Source organism: Trichechus manatus, unplaced genomic scaffold, assembly GCF_000243295.1.
Source record: "Trichechus manatus latirostris isolate Lorelei unplaced genomic scaffold, TriManLat1.0 scaffold00006, whole genome shotgun sequence".
NCBI classification, from domain to species: Eukaryota; Metazoa; Chordata; class Mammalia; order Sirenia; family Trichechidae; genus Trichechus; species Trichechus manatus.
Genome location: NW_004443942.1, coordinates 2,748,752 through 2,772,387, shown reverse-complemented (window position 1 = coordinate 2,772,387; position 23,636 = coordinate 2,748,752). Strand labels below are relative to the sequence as shown.

General features: G+C 45.9%; 1 protein-coding gene across 1 annotated transcript in view; it reads left to right on the top strand.

Moving 5' to 3' along the window:
• IRAG1 (inositol 1,4,5-triphosphate receptor associated 1) overlaps positions 1 to 23,636 on the top strand; it is a 150,481-nt gene that overhangs the window by 52,092 nt on the left and 74,753 nt on the right. Inside the window, 2 exon segments of the mRNA XM_023737217.1 lie at positions 17,954 to 18,025; positions 18,028 to 18,110. Coding sequence (XP_023592985.1) covers positions 17,954 to 18,025; positions 18,028 to 18,110 — 155 coding nt within the window.

Sequence of the window (23,636 nt, the reverse complement as noted above, 5' to 3'; positions counted from 1 at the left end):
GGCAAATCTGCTGTAAAAACCTCTTTAAAGTGTTAAAAAGCAAAGATGTCACTTTGAGGACTAAGGTGTGCCTGACCCAAGCCATGGTGTTTTCAATTGCCTCATATGCATGTGAAAGCTGGACAATGAACAAGGAAAACCAAAGAATTGACGCCTTTGAGTTATGGTGTTGAAGAATATTGAATATACCGTGGACTGCCAAAAGAACGAACAAATCTGTCTTGGAAGAAGTACAGCCAGAATGCTTCTTAGAAGTAAAGATGACAAGACTTCATTTCATATACTTTGGACATATTATCAGGAGGGAACAGTCCCTGGAGAAGGACATCATATTTGGTAAAGTGGAGGGTCAGCAAAAAAAAGGAAGACCCTCAATGAGATAGATTGACACAGTGGCTTCAACAATGGACTCAAGCATAACAATGATTATGAGGATGGTGCAGGACTGGGCAGTGTTTCGTTCTGTTGTACACAGGGTCACTATGAGTCAGAATCAACTCAACAGCACCTAACAACAACAACAGTAAAAACTGAATGCTTAACCATGGGCCCCCAAGTCACCATGCAGCCTGAGCTGCTCGTCATGAACTTGGTGTTGTCTGACCCACAGAGTCATAAAGTTGGACATGCACAGCAGCACTCCATCATTAAATGGAGGTGATATATAGGAGATTGGACCCAAGCAAGACCTGAAGGCAAAAGTAAGTTGCAGGAAGAAGTGTCCCAAATGCCCATGGTCTCCACTCCTGTCACATTACCTGCCCTCTGCCAGTCTGCACTTAGGGCCTTATGGGGAATTCCTTATGATCAGTTGACTGAGGAAGAGAAAAGTCATGCCTGGATAACAGATGGTTCTGCACAATATGCAGGCACCACCCGAAAGTGGACAATGGCAGCACTACAGCAGCCTTTTGCTAGGACCTCCCTGAAGGACAGTGGTGAAGGGAAATCCTGCCAATGGGTACAAATGTGAGCAGTGCACCTGGTTGTTCACTTTGCTTGGAAGGGGAAATGGCCAGATGTGTGACTGTATACTGATGCATGGGCTGTGGCTAATGGTTTGGCTAGATGGTCAGGACTTGAAAGGAATATGATTGGAAAATTGGTGACAAGGAGGTATTGGGAAGAGGTATGTGGATAGACCTCTCTGAATAGGCCAAAGAAGTGAAGATATTTGTGTCTCATGTGAATGCTCACCAAAGAGTGACCTTGGCAGAGGAGGATTTTAACAATCAAGTGGATAGGATGTCACGTTCTGTGGAAACCAGTATCTTCTTTCCCTAGCCACCCCTGTCATTGCCCAGTGGGCTCATGAACAAAGTGGCCATGGTAGCAGGAATGGAGATTATGCATCTGCTCAGCAACTTGGACTTCCATTCACCAAGGCCGACTTGGCCACAGCCACTGCTAAGTGCCCAGTCTGCCAGCAGCAGAGACCACACTGAGTCCCTGATATAGCACCATTCCTCAAGGTGATCAGCCAGCAACCTGGTGGCAAGTTGATTACATTGGACCACTTCCATCATGGAAAGGGCAGCATTTTGTTCTTAATGAAATAGACAATCTGGATACGGATTTGCTTCCCTGCACATAATGCTTCTGCGAAAACTACCATCGGTGTACTTACAGAATGCCTTTTCCACCATCATGGAATCCCACACAGCATCACCTCGGATCAAAGGACTCACTTCACAGCAAATGAAGTGCAGCAGTGGGCCTATTCTCATGGAATTCACTGGTATTACCATGATTCCTATCATCCTGAAGCTTTTGGCTTGATGGAATGATTGAATGGCCTTCTATAGACACAGTTATGGCACCAGCTAGGTGGCAATACTTTGCAGGGTTGGGGCAATGTTCTCCAGGTGGCTGTATATGCTCTAAACCAGTGTCCAATATATGGTGCTCTTTCTCCCATAGCCAGGATTCATGGGTCCAGGAATCAAGGAGTGGAAATAGGAGTGGCACTACTCACTATTACCCCTAGTGACCCAGTCACAAAATTTTTGCTTCCTGTTCTGTTACCCTAGGCTCTTCAGGTCTAGAGGTCTTAGTTCCAAAGGGAGGAATGCTGCCAGGAGACAGAACACTGATTCCATTGAACTGGAAGTTAAGAATGCCACCAGCCAGTTTGGGCTCCTCGTGCCTCTGGATCAACAGGCGAAAAAGGGGGTTACTGTATTGGCTGGTGTGATTGATCCTGATTACCAAGAGGAAATTGAATTGATATTACACAATGGAGTTAAAGAAGAGTATGTCTGGAATGCAGAAAATCTCTTAGGATGTCTCTTAGTACTACCATGCCTGTGATTAAAGTCAATGGAAAACTACAGCAACCCAATTCCAACATGACTACTAATGGCCCAGACCCTTCAGGAATGAAGATTTGGGTCACCCCACCAGGCAAAGAACCATGACCAGTTGAGGTGCTTGCTGAGGGTAAAGGGAATATGGAATGGGTGGTGGAAGAAAGTAGTTCTAAATACCAGCTACAACCACGTGACCAGTTGCAGAAACGGGGACTGTAATTGTTATGAGTATTTCTTCCTTGTATGTGTGTGTCAAATATTTTTGTTTTCATCATTTGTAAAATATAAGATGTAAACAGACCTGTGCAGTTTTGGTTGTACACGTGTTAGTTGCATCATGTTAGGTGCAAGTATGACTTTATAACTGTCTTTTTTTAGAGACTGTGTATGGTTTAGTGAGACATGTACAGGTGCCAAGTTGACAAGGGGTATACTGTGATGGTTAAGGTTGTGTGTCAACTTGGCTAGGCCATGATTTTCAGTGATTTGGCAATTATGATGTAGTTTGGTAGCCAAGTAATGATGTAATTACCTCCATAATGAAATCTGATATAATGTAATCACCTCCATGATGAGATCTGCTATGAATAGCCAGTCGGTTGAAAGGGATTTTCCTTGGGGGTGTGGCCTGCATCCATTATACGTGGACTTTCTGGCAAGGATCACAGGCTTTTGCTCACCCTCGATCCTGCATCTGGCCCCCAGTTCTTGGGACTTGAGCTAGCAGCTTACCTGCTGATCTTGGGATTCATCAGCCTCTGCAGCCTATAATGCAAAGGCCTAACATCTTACCTGCCAATCTTGGGTTCATCAGCCCCTGCAGGTACGTGAGTCAGGAGACACCTCCAGCCTGACCCACGGACTTGAGACTTTCCAGCCTCTACAACCATGTGAGCCATTTCCTTGATATAAATCTCTCTATATATATGTAAGCATATGTATACACTTCACTGGTTTTGCAGAGACCCCAGCCTAAGACAAAAGCTCTCTATCTTCAAGCTTGGTAGATATACTTAATGAACAGGAAGCAGAAACCACTGAATGCTGGACTGAGGCAGCCTCACAGTACTATCGTAGACCAGAGAACACACAGCATCTGGGAGAGGTCAGGGAAGGCTTCCTTGGTGAGGCAGACCTTGAAGGATACATGGTCACAAGTCCCAGTGCCTAACACAGAACCTAACATATAGGAGGCATTCAACAAAGATTTACTGAACGAATGAATGATTTAGGTAGGCACTATGGAAGCTATCTGTTCCTTCTGAAACTTTCCCAAACCGGTTCCTGCATATAGACTCCAGCAGTCACTTCTCAGAACAAACCTGGGAAGGGATGGGGAGGGGAAGGGCAAGTGGAAGGGAAGAATTGGCAAAGAGAGGCACGCTGGGAACTGGATGTTAATTTTTTTGGTTGGTGGTTAGGAGTGTTTCTGAGTCAGGAAGAAATTTTATTTTTATTTGAAGTTCCCAAGAGACCCAAGGGTGATAGGGTGCTGCTTCCTGGCTTTCTAGATGGGCTGCTTCTGACGACCTAAGTGACCTTTGACAGCTCTCATGTCTTGAACAAAGTACCAGCTTGTCTGTCTTCATCTATGTCCCGCTCCTAAGAAATGGTCGGTGAATACTGGGCGTCTTCAGGTGCAGAGGCAGGAAGATCCAAGGAGAATGTCAGTTCAGAATCGGCCCCACATGCTGGCTTCTGAGAGTTTGCACGTGGAATATGGGCAGGATTGGCTCTTGCCAGGGTCTCATCAAAGCTTGAGTTATGGATTCAATTGTGTCCCTCCAAAATATGTGTTGGAATCCTAACCCTTATACCTGTGGATGGGATCCTGTTTAGAAATAGAGTTTTCTTTATTTTGTTATTGAGGCTATACTAATGTATGGTATGTTTCAACCTAATTACTTGTGAGTTACAAAAAGAAATTTGTATAACAGACACACACACTATACACACACACACACACACACAGAGAGAGAGAGAGAGAGAGGGAAGATAGATACCATGTGAGGATTGCTAAGGAATGCCTGGGGCTACCGATAAGGAAGGAATTGACAATGCTGAGATCCTGATTTGGACTTATAGCCTCCAGAACTGTGAGAAAACACATTTCTGTTCTTTAAAGCCACCATGTGTGGTATTTCTATTACAGCAGCTCTAGGAAACTAAGACAGCCATCAAGCTGGTTTGATACCTCTAGCCTTCTCCCTGGAATAAGGGACAGCAGTTCCCAGAGGCCTGCCTCACAGGAATGGTCGATTCCATGTACAGTACTGGATTGCCAAGACTCCCTAATATCAGAATCCTTTGCTTTGTCAGAGCAGGAGTTGGGCTACATATCCCCGTTTGGGCTTGGAGGCTGTGACTACCTTGCTCACCCTCGTGGCTCTACTCTGTTGCAAAGGAGATGGTTCCAGAAGTACCATGGCAGCAGACTCTAGAGTGATCACACATTTGATGGGTCCTAAGCCCACCAAATGGCTTTAGCTAGCTTTGCAAGTGGAGTTGGGCCAGTGCGGCTGCTCTGTGGCTTCCTGTCGGGTTTAGTTCAAAGCTGGAAGTTCCAGTGATAAGTGAATCCTAAAATTCACTTTACATAGTACTCCTGGTTGGTAGAATAGAGGCATGTAGTGTCAAAGAAGGAGGCCTTGCCCTTTGTGAGGTTTTAGTTGGTGGAATCATTTGGGGGAAAATCTGCCTTGTCAGTGTGGCAGGGAAGAAGGAAACCAGTTACAGCATCGAGAGAAAACTCAGCAGTTAGCCTGGGGAAGCTCAGTGGGAATAGGGACACTCATGGCCATCCGCCTGCATGTGCAGCAGCCCTGATGGTGAATGTTCATGGCCTCCAGTAAAAGGAAAACAGAGGCCAAGTGCTCCCTACTTCTCTGGCAAGGAACTCCAAGGCTGTGATGGGGCTACAAGTGAAATCAGCCCTGGAGGGGTCACTTGGCTTCCCAAGGCTTCCTCACAAGCCAAGGTTTGTACACTTAACCTCTCTGATAGAGTATGTGACATATTTTTTCATGCATTCATTTATTCAAAAAACCCTCACTGAGCACCTCCTTTGTGACCAGCTAAGGGCAGGATGTGAGGTGTACAGAGGTGAATTACATGCCATCCTTCCCTGAAGGTGCTCACCATCTAGGACATGACTCTTAAATGAAGAGTGGTTGGGGAGGGTGGAGGGAAGAATTGGGAGAGGATAGTGTGACCAATAGGGAAGTCTCATCAGCATTAATTGGAGGACTATTCACATTTCACACCACCCTGGAGACTTATGTTTTCTCTAGTTGAGAGAAACTTGTCATATACCTTAGTTGGACTGGAGTAGCAAAAAGGTTGGAAACTGCTGGCCCAGTGGGGCAAGCAGAAATAAACAAATGATTACAAAACAAAGCAACAGAGCCATGAGGGAACGGAGAGCGGAAGAAGAGCATACTTCACAGGTAGTGCTTTTAGTTGGCACAGCTGATTTGGCTTGATTTGAATTATATCAATTGGCAAATAAAGCCTAAAAGAACATTTTCTCAAAGTATATATCAGAGGTAGCCAACTGGTGGATGCAGACTGTACTGGGTGTGGGAGATAAAAATATGAATAAAACACAGTTCCTGCTCTAAAGGTGTTCAAATTATAGCTGAAAAGGCAACCTGGACACAAATGAAATGAAATGACAGTATACTAAATGCTGAGTTGAGGACTATGCAAAGTGTTCTGCAATAGGGAAGGGAGTGACTCTTGGGGTGAAGAGGAGGAATGGGTTTATGAAGGAAGGGGTATTTGAACTGCGTGTTGAAGGATGAGTAGGAGTTTATCAGGTATGGAATAGAAGGCAGCCCAGGCATAGGGGAGAGGATATGTACAAAGGGTATGAAAAAGTAGGGCATGTTTGGAAGTTGACTGTTGGTCCCTTGTGGCTGGGGCATAAAGTGTATGAAGACTGAAAGGAGATGAGGCCAGAGAGAGTGACTGGGACCTTGACTCAGAACTGCTTCCGTGAACAAAGGGCGTCCTCCAAGGTTTTATTTATTTTAAGACAATCTACAACTTTGTTGGCATTCTCTTGAGAAATTTCAAAGCGGGTTCCATTCATAACACACAGCCAACTTGAAAAATAAAACCTCTCTTTCCCAACTTATCTTCTAATGTTGTGTTTGCCAGCTGCCCCACCTTCACCTCCCTCCTTACCTCTCCCAAGACCCTCTCTGCATTCAGCTGTGCTCCCTCAAGCCTTTTCTTGCCTTCCAATTTACTACTTTCTTTTCTGCCAGTGGCTCTCAGCCCTTTCCGTTGTAAATGCCCTTCACCTCCCAATCAACTAGTGGGAAACCGAACTAGCAAAGACAAAATTCCTCGTAGTGCACAGGCTGGGAGAGGCGTAAATACTCATCCACACGTAGATTTGCCTTTCCTACACCACTTTCTATTTTTGATCCCTGAGGACAGAGAGCTCCTTGAGTGGAGGGGTTGTGTCTTATTTATGTACCAGTCCCCATCTCAAGGCCTGATACAGCGGGCCTTCAGTAAGAGTTTAAGAGATACTCCATCTTTCCTTCCCCACAAACTTAGGTTCTATCTTTTACTTATTTTCCCAATCTGATTGTTTTTCTTTTTTTAGTTGTGCTTTAGATGAAGGTTTACAGAGAAAATTAGTTTCTCATTAAACAATTAATATACATATTGTTTTGTGACATTGGTTGTCAACCCCGCAACGTGTCAACGCTCACCTCTTCTTGACCTTGGGTTCCCCATTTCCGTTGGTTCAGTTTTCCTGCGTCCTCAAAGGTTTTAGAAGGGAAGTTTAAGAGACTTCTCTGGCATCATTGTGCAGGGTAGATTGGAAGGGTGGTCTGGAAATAAGAAGACCAATTAGGCCGTTGCAGTTACTCAGGTCACAGAGCCCTAGCAGGGGTGGTGGCGACGGGAGGACGGAAGTGATCAAAGATAGTTCTGAGCTAGGATGGACAGGACCTGGATTCTAATGAATGTGGAGAGTGATGAAGAGGGAGGAGACATGATGACTCCCAGGTTTCTAGCCTGGGTGTCATTCACTGGGGAACAGGAGGAGTGGACTTAGAAGAGGGCAGGGCTGGGGAGGGGAAGAAATTATGGGTTTAGTTTGGAACATGGTGAGTGTGAGGAGCCCATGGTACACCTGGAAAGAGTTGTTTAAAGGCAATTGGAGACCAGGTCTCCATAACCATGTTATATTGGATGATATTAAAGTCCTTCTGCACCCTGGCAGACATGAGGAGCAGGGGATTTAAGACTGAGAGGCTCAGTCCTGTGCTGGGGAAGAACAGGCCCTGATATGTAGCATTTGCCAGTTTCTGTGGTACAAATTCTCCCTCCCATCAGGGCCAGTTTCAAACTACCAATTCAATATCTCTGAACATGGAGTTGGGAAGGAATGCACAGTACCATACCGTTATATAGTATTTCCACCAAACAGGTAAAATGGATGTAAATAATCTTTAGAGCATAAATAGCAGTAAAATGTAGTAAAATAATTTTTTACCAGTTGCGGTTGAATTGATTCTGATTCATGGCGACCTGATGTGTGTCACAGTCGAATTGTGCTCTATAGGGTTTTCAATGCCTGGGTTTTCAAAAGTAGATTACCAGATTTTTCTTCCAAGATTCCTCTGGGTAGACGCAAACCTCCAGCATTTTGGTTAGTAGCCAAGCGTGTTAACCGTTTGTACCACCCAGGGACTCCCAGTAAAATAATTAGAAAGTGTTTATTTTGAATATTTATTTCCTTTTTTAGTATAATTTATTTAATTATAAGTTTATGTAATTTAATTTTTAATAATGTTCGTGTTTAATACCAGCTTATGAAATTTCTGAAAATTTAACATCTAAGCTATTGTGAGCTGATAACGAGCTGGCTCTGACACATCCGTTGAAAAGACTCCTCCAAAATGCAAGTTGGAAAGAGCCTAGAAATCCACCTACTTCTCAGACAGGCTCAGTGACTCCCCAGAATTACATACCTGTTGAGGATAGAGCCAGGCCCAGGATCCAGGCGGTGACTCCTTGTCCTCCATTCCTTCCTGATGACCTCTCTGTGCCCTGGTCAACCTCTCAGATCTGAGAACACTGTGTGGTCCTTGACCCCAGGATGATGACTTGTGTCACCCTGGAGTGAGTGACTCAGGAAAGAGGCTGCTGGGCAGCCCGGAACAAAGAAAACTGGGCAAGATTTATTTCTGCTAGGAGCTAAATAAGAGGCTCAGATACATTCCTGCTTTTCCCGGAGCCTTTGAACTGCCTCTGATTGAGCAATTGCACATATTTCCAAGAAGAAAAAATTTCTTCAAGTGGGCTTATTTAAAAAAAAAGAATTGCTGAAGTGAACAAGCTGGAAAGGAAACCTGGAGAGATGTTTTGGCTCACTTCCTGTCCTGGTGCAGGGCGGGTTGGGGTGGTTGGGAGGGAGGAAGGTCTGGCCCTTTCTTGACCATTTTTCACAGGGTGTAGAACCTGGATCTCAAGCATTTCAGGTTTCCTTAAGCCCCTGTTCCTCCAGAGTGCCATCTAATTTCCAAGGACTTCCAGAGTGCAGAGGAATCAGGGTGAGGAAGGATGCCTTGATATTCAGTGTCATCTTTCTCAGCTGGCATTTGAAAAGAAGTCCATCATGCTTTTTGTCAGTCCTTAGTTAGTAGGTAACCACCAGATCATCCTTCTCCAGGTACCTTCGAGTGTGATGACTCTCTGCTAATGGATGCACAGGAATTATTCTGCTAGCCCCTTTCCTCTCCTCTTCTGGCCCAATTTCTGAAACCCTTTGAAGGTGTCTAAAGATCTTATCTTGGAAATGCTGGGGGCATAGTGGTTAAGAGCTACGGCTGCTAACCAAAAGGTCAGCAGTTCAAAAGGTCAGCAGTTCAAATCCACCACCCTATGGAGCAGTTCTACTCTGTCCTGTAGGGTTGCTATGAGTCAGAATCGACTTGACAGTAACGGACTTGGCTTGGGCTAAAGACCTTATCTATCTACACATACCAAAGAGCCAGTTCTTCTCTTTGGGGTCTTTTTCTCAGGATTCTGTCTGGGAAATGGGTCCCAAGACCTCTATGTTCTCTCATCTGGGGATTTTTCCCCACCTCCTCAGGGAAGCGGGGAGACCACCCTGTATGCAAATGGTTAACACACTCAACGGCTACTGAAAGGTTGGAGGTTCAAGTCAACCCAGATGCTCCTCAGAAGAAAGGCACCTGAAAAACCAGACATTGAAAACCCCATTGAGCACCGTTCTACTCTGACACACATGGGGTTGCCATGAGTCAGTCAACTCAACAGCAACTGGTTTTTCAGGAAAGCAAACCACAGGCCCCTTTCTTAGGGACTCATCAGTGTCTGTAGCCTCAGTGCTTCTACTGCACTTTCCTATCTTTCTCTCACTCCCATAATCTTTTACTAGTCTTGGGGATGGAAGACTTACCCTTACGTAGAATGTTTCCTCCCAAATCTTTTTTCTGTGCCCTGAGCCCTTTCCATTTCCCTAAGGGCCCTTTGAGACATAAAAGGCAGGAACAGACTCCCTTTTCTCTACCACCTGCTGCTACAGCCTTCCTCCAAGGCAATAAGCCCAGAATGGCCCTGCTGCAGGACTGAGGGGAAGGGCAGTGAAGGGCAAGGAGATAACCTAGGACATCAGTTACTATTTCAAAAGTGCCATCTTGCCCCACTTCTTGAGGACTATGCTGACTCCTGCCCTCCTCCTCTAGGAGCTGGCCTGGGCTCTCCTCCTGCATGTGGCCCTGACACTGGTCTGAGCAGATGCTGGCTCACACCTGGGGCTAGAATACCTTTTGACTTGGTAGAGGAAGGCTTCCTTGACCAACAAAGCCTGTAGGAGATCCCCAGGAGTGGAGAGCAAGGCCAGACAAAATTGGCTCTGAGAAGCTTTCCTGGGAAGATGCAGACCCATGGGAGTGTTGGGGTGCTCAGGGAATGGCTGTGCTAGATAGCCTCCCCAGAGCACCAGTAGACCCCCATCCTGTGCTCCCAGCCCCTGGACCAGAGGGGATAGGATTGAGGGGTTGTCACTACTTGGGAAGTCCTTTGCATTCCCTCCCACTCCCCTTCCTGTTGCCCATGAAGCTCCTCTCCACATCTTCACCCTTCTCCACCTACCCCTACTCCCACACTCTCCCTTCAATCTGAATCTGCTTTCAGGAGAGAATCCTCTGGCCCTGCTGACACCCTGGGTGGGGCTGTGGCCCCATCAGCCATTCCTTCAATGATCCAATATACTGTAGCTTAAGCACCTGCTCTGTTAAATACTGTGTCTGGCCTTTTTCCAGGTGACTTCCCATGCTAGACCTCAGCTTCCACTTGTGGAATGAAAACATCTGTCCTTTGGGAGTCAGCACAGAGGTAGTGGAAAGATCTGAGGCTTTGGAACCAAACAGACTTGGGATTGACCACCAGCACTGTGGTCAACCCAGTAATGTTTGCGGAATGACTCTAAACCCACCTCCTGTAACCACTGGCTGCCCAACAGCCATGTGAATGTCAGCATCAACAGAGTACATGTCCACTGATTGGTTTAATCCCAATCATGTCTGTCTTTAATCTATTTGTCTATTCAGAGGAGAAGCCCTGGCCACACCATGACTGTGTCTCTTTTACTTGCAATAGATAAAGCCGGGAACTCTGCCACCTATCATGAGCACCAGAAAATTTGAGCCTTGGTTAGGTTTTAGTGATGCTGTGGCTGAGAGAACTCAGCTGCCCTGTTCAGAGAAGAAGGGAACTCACTGAGTAAATACCATTGCCAGGCACCTTATGTGTATTTCTAATTCAATCCTTACAATTATCTTAAAAGATAGATACTGTTACCTTCATTTTAAGATGAGGAAACGGAGGCCCAGGGCCATTAACCTAGCAAAGAAGAAGCAGAGAGAGAATTAGAACCCAACCTGATGAGCTCCAAAGCCCTCTAACAACATCTCAAGTTTAGGAAGCAAGACAGGGCTCTCACGTGGTAGACCTTCACTCAGGCTCAGTGGAGGTGCAGGACCCAGTCCTGCAGTTGGCCAGGCCCAGGGACCCGCAGAGGCACCTCTCAGCACTTTGGGATGATCTCTGATGCCCGAGGAGGTTTTCCAAGTCTGCCCAGGACTTTCCTGGGATAAGTGCAGGGGGGAGCATCCCCTATCTTCTGTAAGAGTGACCATGAGAAGAAGGAAGATCGGGAGGCCCTGTGGAAGGACACCAGCTTTCATAGCACAGATACATTTGCTTATTTTTTACTACAAGCAAAGCTGTGTATAGCAGAGTCTGGGGAGCAGGGGTTCTAGGAACTCGCTAGCTCTACCCATCACTCCCAGGTGAGGCCATGGCCAAGACTCTGCCCCTGTCTGAGTCTCAATTCGCCATCTGTAAAAATGGGACTAGGAGGTAGGACAGCTGATCTCCAATGGCTTTCCCCCTCATCCTCTGAATTTGCAGAGGGGCTGAGAGAGGATATGCATGTACGGTCACCCCAAACAATTCCCTCCATCGGGCTCTTCGTCTAGAGATAGACCAGTGGTATTAATAGCAACCTAATCTCTTTCAAATTCTTTGTGCTGCTAAAATGAAAGCAAAAATTTAAAGCTGGAAGAACAAAAAAACTCCCTTCTGAGAATTCTGAGTCACTCCAGAAAGGTCAGTGGAGTCTGGGTTAACCCATTATTTCCCAGAAGGGCTTCCAACACCCAAAGATTACAGGGAATCTGAGAGCGACTCAAATTGCTGGCTATGCTCCTGGGACACAGCTCTCTGCCCTGGAACTGTGGTTTCAGAGAGGAGTATGGTCTGTTCTGGGTTGGTCTCAAAGCTCTGGGAGAGGTATCTTTGGAGACAGTTGGAGAGGCCACTGCCTTCCAAGAATGTCAGCTGTGAGTTGGTTGGCTTAGGCCTGTAAGGAGTTGGGGAGTCAGACAGACCTATGGTTGGTTGACTCCTGGCACTGCCACTCATTGGCACTGTGACTTTGGGCAAGTCTTTGAGCTTCCATTTCCTCATCTGTAAAATGGGAGTGGTAATAATGTTAATAATAATAGTATTTACATTACCCATCTCACAGAGTTATTGAAAACTTTGAAGGGGATAGTTTCTGTAAAGGCAATTTCTATACCATGACTCCTGCAGTTGCTCCAGTGCTTGCTGGGACATCCTGCTGGCTGAAGTCTCCAGGATGGAGGTGTTCACCCAGTTGGGAATGGGTGTGCCTGTGCTTGTATGGCCTCTCTGTCAAAGCAGGCCTCTCCTGCCCTTCCTCACAGCCCACAGGGTCCTGTATTAGCTATTTTCAGGGACAGAGCCTATACTGTTGACCTAACAACTATAGGACTTTCTGGGATGGATGGTTGGATGGACAATCCAATGGACAGCCGTATGAATGGAAGAGTCAGAAGATGAGGTGGATGAGTGGATGAATCAATAGACAAATGGATAGATGGATGGATGGATGGATGGATGGATGGGTAGGTAGATGGATTGATGATGGATGGATGGATGCAGGGATGCACGGATGGATGGATGGATGGATGGATGGATGGATGGATGAGTGGGTGGATGGATGGATGGACGGATGCATGAATGGATGGATGGATGAATGAATTGATGGATGGATGGATTTGCCAGATCACACAGTGGGAATCATGCAACTTCAAACTGTGGACCCACTCTAATCCCCTCATATGGCCCCCAGAAGCCAAAGTGTTGGTGCCGCTTTCTCTCCCTTGCCCCTACCACCATCCATAGCCCTACTGGGAATACACATGCAGTTCTGCCCTGGAGGGTCAGAGGCCCCCATGCTGTGTTTTTTTCGCTACACTTTAGCAGAATTCCTGGTGGCGGAGGCAGAATGAATGAGGAGAAGGATGATGGGCCTTGGAGTCAGACTAGTCTGGGTTAGAATTCTTGCTCTGCCACTTACTAGCTGTGTGGTCTTGAGCAAGTTGCTGAACCTCTCTGAGCCTTAGTTCCTTAATATCTAAAATGGAAATAATAAAACCCATGTCCTGGGGATTAAATAAGATAGGATTTATTTAGCATAGTGTCCAATACTCAGTAGGCAAAGCTAGAAATAGCTGATGAATGAAAGAATGCACAGAAGTGTATTAGTTTTCTTTCTTTCATGAGCAGGGCTAGGACCAGGGACAGATAAAACATTTAACTATGGTTCAGGGATTTATAACCTCTTCATTTAAACAAATGTTTGGATAGTTATCTCAGCAGAGGCCCTTGGATCATTTGCCCAGGTACAAAGGTAACTGGACCTAGCCAAGTTGCTTCCCTTCTCTGCACCTCAGTTTTCCTTCCTGTAACCTGGGGGTAGAAGGAGTGGAGTCAAAAGAGCTAATTGGCTCTTGGCACTGACCCACCTAACCCTTCACTGGCCAGGCTTGAGAGGCAGTGAAAAGGGCCCTGAAAATGGGTTACAGAAGGAGCAGCTTGGAGACCAAACATTTCTAAATATTTTTTCCTTTTATGGGCCCATGCTCTAGATCGCCACTTCCTGGAGATTGTATTCTAAACTTTGCTGTGATGGATGCACAGTCTGCGTGCCCACAAGCTCCAGCGGAACCCAGATGTCACCCCGGGGGTGGGACTCTGCTTTTACCTTGCTATTTTAAGCAGCGGGTTTATAATAATGGATGGGAGAGAAAGCAAATGGGACAGGAGCAGCGTGGGAATGGACTGGCCAGCGGGGCTGCTGGGGCTTCCCACTAGGAGCATGAGGTTTCTCCTTGTCAAGTGTGGGACCTCAGCCAGCGTCCACTCTGCTGTTATCTGGCAGCTGCAGACTTCTCTTAGTGTTTGTCTGACTTAATTCATGTCTGTTTTGTTTTGCTTTCTGACCCGCAGACTGATTTAGAGTCTTTTCTGAGGAGCGGGAGGTGGAGGTAGAGGAAAGGAAGTGGAAGTTAGAAAATGTGATATTTCTGATGCGATTTGGGAATAGCATGATCCCAGAATCCTCTGGGATGGGGTCATCAAATCTTGTGGTTTGTTGTAATTAGGAAGGATCCAGGATTCCATGGTTGGAAAGGCCCCCTGAATTGAGTTAGGAATCCCTTGACCTTTGCCACAGTCTTTGCTGGAACTCTCCCAGGAGTGGGGAGCTCACTACCTTAAAGAGAAGCCCATTTCATCTTCAGAATGTTCCAAACGCTAGAAAATTTTCCCTTGCCTTGATCTGACCTTTTAGTCATTGGCCATGAGTCTGTCTTTGGAAACAATAGAACCACATGTATGTTTATCTGAGAAGAAATTTTATTTCTCACTACACCTTCTCTTCTCCAGTCTAAAGGTCTCTAGTTTTTAAAACAAATTCTTGTCCTAATAGCATCCTGCTTCCTTTTTTCTGAACATGCCCCAATTTTTCCAAATTCTAACATGCAGAGCATAAGATATTTGGTGAAATTTAAGACATAAAGGAAAAGTGAAACTATTACCTCCCATGTTTTGGAAACCATACTCTTATTAAGACCACCTGGACCTGCATACACGTCACACATTTAGTTTTAAGAGGTTTCTGGGAGATACAGCCAACTTCCCTGGTAGATTTGGGGCTTATGTATACTTTTTTTCTACCTCAGCCCCTGTTACAATATATTTTACCAAATACCACTGATGTCACTGCTGCTGAAGTCCAAGTAAAAGTGACAGAAATTAATCACAGAGCTCACCTTTGGGTGAACCCAATGCTCAATTTATTCATACAGTAGCCATTTGGGATGGGAGACACAGCATGCCCTGGCCCCATAGCTCTCATTCCTAAGAGCTGGGTTAAATCTGCCCAGTATGGCTTCTCCCCTTCCTGTCTTCATCTCCTCTCTAGCCATTGTCCCCCACCCTCCAGGCCCTTCTGACTGGAGAGATTCCATCCAACATTTCAGTGTTCATTCCTCAACTCGAACACCATTTCTAACGTGGAATCTTCACTAAAACCAAGTACCACCCCTATCCCAGTTTACAGAGTTAGAGACCCTTTGTCAATGCTCCCACAACTCACTTTCAAGTATTTACCCCATTATACCATTTTCCAACTGCCTCTCATCACTAGACTCCGTCCGTTTTGAGGGCCGAGACCACATCTTCCTCATCTAGCATGGGGGCTGGTAGAGTAGGTGTAAAGTAAGTGTGGTAAATGAATGAATGAATGACATAGTTCTTGGATATTCTACTTGAGATGAGATTTCTTGAGCTGGCCAGTAGGTGTCATCCGGTTGTTTCAGAGCTGAGTGGGGCTACCTTTCCAGTGCAGAGAATGACAAAAACCAAGATGGTGGTCACATTGCCCAGTCCCAGGATGTGAGGAGGATGGCATCAACAAGCATTTTCGATGAATCCTCTGGGGATCCACAATAAATCAAACACCTGGCTTGTCTCAGGGAGCTAATTCCAGAGGGGCAGAACAGATGTGTGTGTGTAGGGGGGTATGCCAGATCCAAGCATGCCCTGTAGCTCTCTGGCTCTAGGGCCTTTCTGAGCCACATTCCATGGGGGCAGGAAGAACACCTAGTATCAGGGGAGGTGATGGGGCTTTCTGACTTTTCCTGCTGCAGCCTCTAGCAGTTAGCAGCACCTCACATAGGACATAGCAGGTACTCAATAAATGACAGTGTCCCTGCATCTCCTCTGTGTGTTCCAACTCTCTGTGGCTAAGGGCAGTGTCTGAAGATGTCATTTATGGGTCTGGTGGTTTTCATCTTTGTCAGCAGAGTGGCCCTTCAGGAGAGCTCTGAAGTTGCAGAACCAGGCTGCTTATTGGTTCTGTGGGTCTCTTAGGAATTCCTCCACCCTCACAAGGGGCAGGAGGCCTAAAGGAGTGTAGGGCTGGGAAGAGGCCAGGCAGGGCCCTCTGCACTTGTGCCAAGCTTCCTGGGCTGTACACCTACATGTAGGTGGCCTCTGTGAACACCTGCTCTGTGCTGGGCACTCTCTCTCCTTTCATCCTGGGAACAACCCTGCAATGGAGGAATTCTCATCTGTTTCCCTGACAAGGAAACTGAGGCTCAGTGGTGAAGTCAACTTTCCAAGGCCACATAGCCAGTGAGTGGCAGAGTGGGGACTCAAATCCAGCTATCTGGTTCCAAGCCTGTGCTCTTTCTATCTTGCTATCCTACCTCTCTAGATGGAGACCTGGCATTACTAGGCTCTTCATCTAAGAGTAAGCAGAGTAGCTGGACCCATTAGCTCAGTTCTGCTGGTGTGTAAGGGGGGAATCATGATCTGGGGCCTTTTGACTGTCAAGAACCAAGAAAGAGCAGTTAGATATTTTCAGTTACACGTAACAGAAAACTCAATCCAAACTGACTTAAACACTAAGGAGATTTAATTGTTCATGTACCTGGCTTGTCCAGAAAGAGTTCTGGCTTCATTGATCAGGGCTCCAGCTCCATTTCTCTGCAGGTCTGTTGACTCTGCCCTGCTCTGTCTGTGTGAGTTTTATTCCCAGTCTGACTTTCCTCATGGAAGCAAAATGGCTTCAGCAGTACCAGCCAGATCAAGAGAAAGCATCTAGGCTCCAGAAACTGAGCCAATCACTGGGACCAGAGAACTGCCATGTGCTCATTGGCTTGTTGTTATTTGCCATCAAGTTAGCTCTGACCTTATTTATAACAGAACTGAAGGTTGCCCAGTTCTATGCCATCTTAATGATCGTGCTATGTTTCAGTCTGTTGTTGCAGTTATTACTCTTTGGCTTTGGCTGGGTCTATTGTCTATCCCTGAGCCAATCACTGGATTGACTCCAGATGGATAAGATTATGCTGATTGGGGCCAATCCCAGCCAGGCCTCAAGGCTGCTACATCATGGGGAGGGGGTACCCTGGCTTCTGGGGAAGCAACCCAAGGTGTGTAGTGAGCTGCTTGGGATGAACCCTGCAAAGGGGCCCCGTGACAGGACACACAGCATCCACCCTGGCTGAGGCTCTAGAATGGTGGTTTTAGCAGGGCTGTCAAGCCCAGCAAGGGCTATACTCAGGAGAGAGCCTGGTACTGAGGGTCAGAGGAGGGTATGAGGGGTACGTGTCAAGAATGTGACCCCTTACTCTCCATCTGCACAGCCAAGGGAGGCCAAGTGGTGTAGTGGAAGGAGCCCTGGTCACAAAATCAGGAAGATCTTTGTTCAAATGCTTGGTTCTTTGTATGGTTTTGGGCAAGTGCCTTCAACTCTCTGAGGCAGTTATTAATAAATGGGAATAGTCATAAGTACATCAGAAGTCATCATGAGGATTGAATTAGATGATGTTGATAAAGCTCCTAGAATAGTGCCTGGTTCAATAAATGGTACACAAATACTAATCTGATTCCAGTGGATTGTCCCCCATTAGTACCAGCTTTGAGGGGTTTGAAGCAGTCTTCTCCCTTCTGGGATAGTTTTGTTTACCGTAAGAACCAAATTAGATGCAAATCTCTAAGGTCACCTCTGACTTTCTAAACACAGCCAGAGAGCAGGAGGAAATGCAATTCCAAGTGCCCTCTCCTAGCCTAGTGTGACCTTCAGTGTTGATGTGAACTCAAGCAGGCTGATGCTGTTTGGGCCTCTCTCTGGCTTGTGGCTCCTGGAAATGGAGTGCAGCTCAGGACACGGATGGGAATGGATTTGACTTGTCCTTTTGGCGTCTCCCCAGCCTGCAGAGCCCAGGCCTCTTGGAGCATCCTTGGGGCTGATGCAGCGGAGGTTCTGGGCATACACGGCCACTCTGTGAGGAGGCTGCCATGCCCAACATTCCTGAGGAGGAGGAGCCCCCCGGAGATCCACAGGCAGCCCAGAGCACAGCCAGCTACGTAAGTGCCCCCTCCCTTGCCCTCAGCTAGCCTGGCCAGGGGCCAATCCAAGCTCCGTGGGCACAGGCCACAGTTTCCAGCCTGGCCAAGGGTTTGCTTCCAGCCTGGCCAAGGGTTTGCTGACAGCCTGAGGACTCTGTAGTGGGTGCTTGGGGAAGGTGTGTGACTTCCATGCTGAGGAATAGGTTACCCTGAGTTTGTTTGAATTGATGGAGGCCCCCATACATCCTGAGAGAGCAACTTTCCAGGCTGTATCTAACTGAGGCCTCATAACCACCCTAACCCTGTAGGCTCATCCCTAAAATAGAGAAAGACGTAGAGGAGAAACCTCAGCATGGAGGGCCTCGTCATGTGAGGGTAGTGGGCACCAACGAAAGGACATTTAAAGTGAACTCATTTAGAATGAAGGTAAAAATTTCATAGTAAATGGTTTAAAAAGTTATTTCATTGAGATTTTATTATAAAACAGAAAACGATGAAAATAGGTTAAAGGGTATCGAGATTTTATAGTGAAAATGAAATTATGACAAGTTGTTTTTAGCTATACTTATTATGAATTATAGGTTATATGGTAATTTTTCGAATGAACAAAGAATTAAGTGTTGATTTTTATTTTAGTGTATTTATTTTTTATTCCAACAAAATAATCTACTCATATGATGCCATATCCTTCATTTCACATTTGCTTTATGGCATCCTTATTAAGCGATTCTGTGTTTTTTTAATATTTAAGGCCTCCATTCATTTTCCAAGGACTTCTTTGTTTTTTTTTTTTAAACTGAGGATGGTAGAGTAACAAGATGCAAGAGGCCAGGGCTCTGAGCTCACAGAGCAGCCATGGCAGCCCCAGACTGCCCACCTCTGGACATTTTTTAAATAGAATTAATTTTTTAGAGCAGTATTAGGCTTATAGGAAAATTGTGCAGAAAGCAAAGAGAGTTCCAAATACCCCCTCTCCCCCATGCAGTTTCTCCTATTATTAACGTTTTGCATTCCTGTGACACATTTGATAGAACTGATGAACCAAATTAATACATTATTACTAACTAAAGTTCATAATTTACATGAGGGTTTTGACAAATGCAAAATGGCATGTGTACACTGTTATAATATCATACAGAATAGTTTCAGGGCCCTAAAGATGCCCTGTGTTCCACTCTGTCTTTGTCATCTAGTGTTGCTATGACAGAAATACCACAAGTGGATGGCTTTAACAAAGAGAAATTTATTCTCTTACGGTCTAGTAGGTTACAAGTCCAAATTCAGGCTCTCAGCTCCAGAGGAAGGGTTTTTCTGTTGGCTCTGGAGGAAGGTCCTTGTGATGCATCAGTCTTCCCTTGGTCTGGGAGCATCTCAGTGCAGGAACCTCAGGTCTAAAGGACAAGCTCTGCTCCCAGCACTGCTTTCTTGGTGATTTGAGGTCCCCCTGTCTCTCTGCTTGCTTCTCTCTTTTATATCTCAAAAGAGATTGGCTTAAGACACTATCTAATCTTGTAGATCTCATCAATATAACTGCCACTAATCCATCTTATTACATCATAGTGATAGGATTTACAACACATAGGGAAATCACATCAGATGACAGAAGGTAGACAATTATACAATACTGGGAATCATGACCTAGCCAAGTTGAGAGATATTTTTGGGGGACACAATTCAATCCATGACACACCCCAAGGACCTTTTTAAATCCTCTTTTATTCAAATCATTCCCATTTGAAGAATTGATCTTGCCATCATCCTCATCATTTTTATTCATTTTTAACTGATCCAGCTCTATTTGACCCTCAGTGGCGATGACCTTGCATGTGAAGTTCTCCAACATCATTTTCTTTGACCTCATGAACTTTGCAGTTTGTTTATACTGAACTTGCATCGTCCTGCTATATCTGACAGTCATACAAGTTGACCTGGGCCAGATGAGAGGGAATAGGTACTAGTTAAGTGAGGGAAGAATGTATGAGTGAGCATTAATTTTATAAATGGGAAGATCTTGAGTGATATTTTCATGTAATGATAGCATTTGTTTTCTTACACATCGTAACTTTGGGGACTTAGATGACAAGTATTTATTAAACAGTGGCCCCTGGTATCTTCATATCCTAAGCCTGTGAGATTGAGATGTTGCAGAGCTCAGCAGCCTTATGGTAGTGTACTTCCCTTAAACATCTAGGTGGCAGTGGGCCAAACCCTCAACCCTTTGGCCACAGGCAGCCCAGTTCAAGGTTTCATTGATCCCTCCATCCTAGGGACTTATTGGCTCACAGTGAATGCTGCTCATGGTTGCTTTCGGTGAAACAAGAAACCTGCTCTGCTCTTCCACAGGTAACTTCTGGCTTTCCCCAAACTGAGTGCCCTGCTGCCCTTTCCTGCTGCTGCTTCTCCCCAAGTATAGACAATTCCCCAAAGCATTAGCAACAATGGACTATAAGATTAAACCAACATCTCTTTGGAAAGCATGGGGATTAAAGAAAGGAATGACAACACAGAGCAAAACACTTAAAACTGGATTCCAAATGTGACTGGTCCCAGATCTGCCAGTCATGACTTTCCTGGGTTCTTTCTCCTTAGCAACCCTACTCCCCAGCCCCAGACTCTTTCTTGCAATAGCCATCTCTGACCTCTTCCATTTCACTAGCAATTGTAGTGTTCTTGATCCTGATTCTCATGCAAAATCTTTCATCCAAATCCTGGACATCTCCCCTAAACAGCTGCCATGCCATGCTCCCAAGAATAAAAGTATTCCTAAAAAAAAGCAAAGGTGGAACTCCACCTTCAGTGAAGACAGCCTTTTACACTGAGTTCAATTCCTCCTGGTTCCAAACTTTTCCAACTTAAAGGACCTTCAGACTTTCTTTTTAGGAGGCATAAAACAAGACAACAAAAAACTTGCTGGCCCTTCTAACCATCATGACTTCAAACCACACATATGGATAGCTCCATTAGGTTGGACGTGAGGGTAAATTTCTAGGGGTGGTCAAGCAGGGAATAGATCCATGAGCTTGACACACAGTCAAGTGTAAAAGAGCCCAAGTTAGCCAGTAGGAGCTCCAGATTTCAATTCTCCACAAGCTCATTCATCTGTGACCTTGAGCCAGAACCAGTCTTCTATAAACTGAGGGGGTGGGTTCTGAAGGCCCTTCAAATGCCATGATTCTGTTTCTGTGCTCATGGAAAATCAAGACATCAAAGACAATGTTTTAAGTACTGATAGCTTTTGCTTTGCTGGAGCCTAGCAGAAAAAGACCCATGAGGAATTCAGGTGACTCAGGAGCCATTAAGCCCAGTTCCTGTCATGGAAGGCACACAGCACAGGATTGAAGATTGTAAACTTTGTGGTCTATAATTGAATCCCAGCTCCTGCACATCCTGGTCAAGAGACCTTGTGCGAGTCTGTTAACTTTGCTGTGCTTCTGATTCCTCATCTGTTATCCAGGACAAGTGGTATTTGCTGCCTTCTAGACTCTGCCTGTTTAGTCCAGTCATTGAGTGTCTTCTTTGGCATGAGGGACCACAAAGTTGGGGCAGTTTAGAGTCCTAGACTTAGGGCCCCATTAGATCCAACATTCTTTTATTCCTCTGTTCTTGGGCACTGGGCCTCCCTGAGTTCTCCAGAGACTAATGAGACATTGTCAATGAAGAGTTTCTCCCCCTCTTATACCCACCAGACAACCCACATTGGGCTTCTCAGGGGTAGAGGAAATGTCAGGCCTCGTAAGCTGGGCTGGAGCCTCCAGGGGCTGGAGCCTGGGTCCCTGGGAGCAGCGGAAGCCAGGCAGCCAGGGAAGTGGGGCTGGCCAGAAGGACTCAGCTAGAATTCCCGGTACCATGTGAATTCCCACTCCATGAAGCAGGCAAAGAACAGAGCATCCTTCTGAGTTTACAGCTCCCTGGGGTCCAGCCCTAGTTCTGGTGCCTCAGGCCCCCGCCCCCATTTCCCATCACTGGCAAGAGCACTAACTGAAGCCTTCCCACACAAAACAGAGAAGCTGTGGACTAGATCCTGTTTTTTTCTTCCTCTGTGCATGCACACACACACACACACACACACACACTCACACACACACATATTTTAGGTTCCTAATCAGAAGCTGTAATCAAAACCCACAAACCGACAATGCACTCTGTGAGGCTGTGCCCTGAACAGTGTTTTCTGGGCTGTCCCTTGAACCGGGAGGGGCTCAAATGGATGAACTTGTAGATAAGGGGTTCTGGCAGGAGGACAAGCTATTAGGACACAAGCCTGCGACCTTAAGGGACTATAGAATGACAGACCCTCAGAGATAGAAGGAATCCCAGATCACCTCTAAACGCCCTCTTCCTAGGCAGGAAAAAACTATCGATAGCAATGGGCCCCAAACTAGTCACCTCAGGAACTTGTTAAACCCCAGATTTCTCAGCCACCCTAGACCTACTGAATCAGAATCTCCTGGGGTGGGCCTTGGGAATCTGTAGGAATATCTCAATATTATGAGCTCATCACCTGCAAGGAAATCTGTGCCGTGGTTGACCAGCTCTTCTTCCTAGACACGCTGGAATCTCCCTCCCCAGTGATTCTCCCTCAGTTCTGCCCTCCACAATGGCCTGTAGTGGGGTGAAAACTTGCAGATGCAGGAAGGAAGTTTCTAGGCCTTCCTGGAGTCTCTTTCCCTCCAGTCCCCGCAGTCTTTACTCCTATGACAGTTTTAAACCTCCTCCATCCCCTCCTCTGGACACGTATCAGCCAGTCCTCCCCCTGTCTGGCCCTGGGGCCCAGATGCAGTCTGACTAGACCAGGATTGATTTCCTGGGTTGTGACCAGTAGCCATATTATAAAGAATACTCAATGGAACAGCATGGCCTCCTCATAGGTGTCTTCCAAGCCTGAAGGTACAAATAGGCTCATGTTAGCTGCTGTTGTTGTTGTTAGGTGCCGTTGAGTTGGTTCCAACTCATAGCAACCCTAAGTACAACAGAATGAAACACTGTCTGGTTCTGTGCCATCCTCATAATCTTTGTTATACTTGAGCCCATTGTTGTAGCCACTGTGTCAATACATTTTGTTGAGGGTCTTCCTCTTTTTTGATGACCTTGCCCTCTACTTTACCAAGCGTGATGCACTTCTCCAGGGACTGGTCCCTCCTGAAAACATGTCCAAAGATGTGAGATGAAGTCTCACCATCCTTGCTTCTAAGGAGCATTCTGGTCGTACTTCTTCCAAGACAGATTTGTTCATTCTTCTGGCAGTCCATAGTATATTCAATATTCTTCACCAACACCATAATTCAAAGGTATCAATTCTTCTTGGGTCTTCCTTATTCATTGTCCAGCTTTCCCATGCATATGAGGTGATTGACAACACCATGGCTTGGGTCAGGCACACCTTAGTCCTCAAAGTGACATCTTTGCTTTTTAACACTTTAAAGAGGTTTTTACAGCAGATTTTTCCAAAGCAGTGCGTTCTTTGATTTCTTGACTGCTGCTTCCATGGGTGTTGATTGTGGATCCAAGTAAAATGAAATCCTTGACAACTTCAATCTTTTCTCT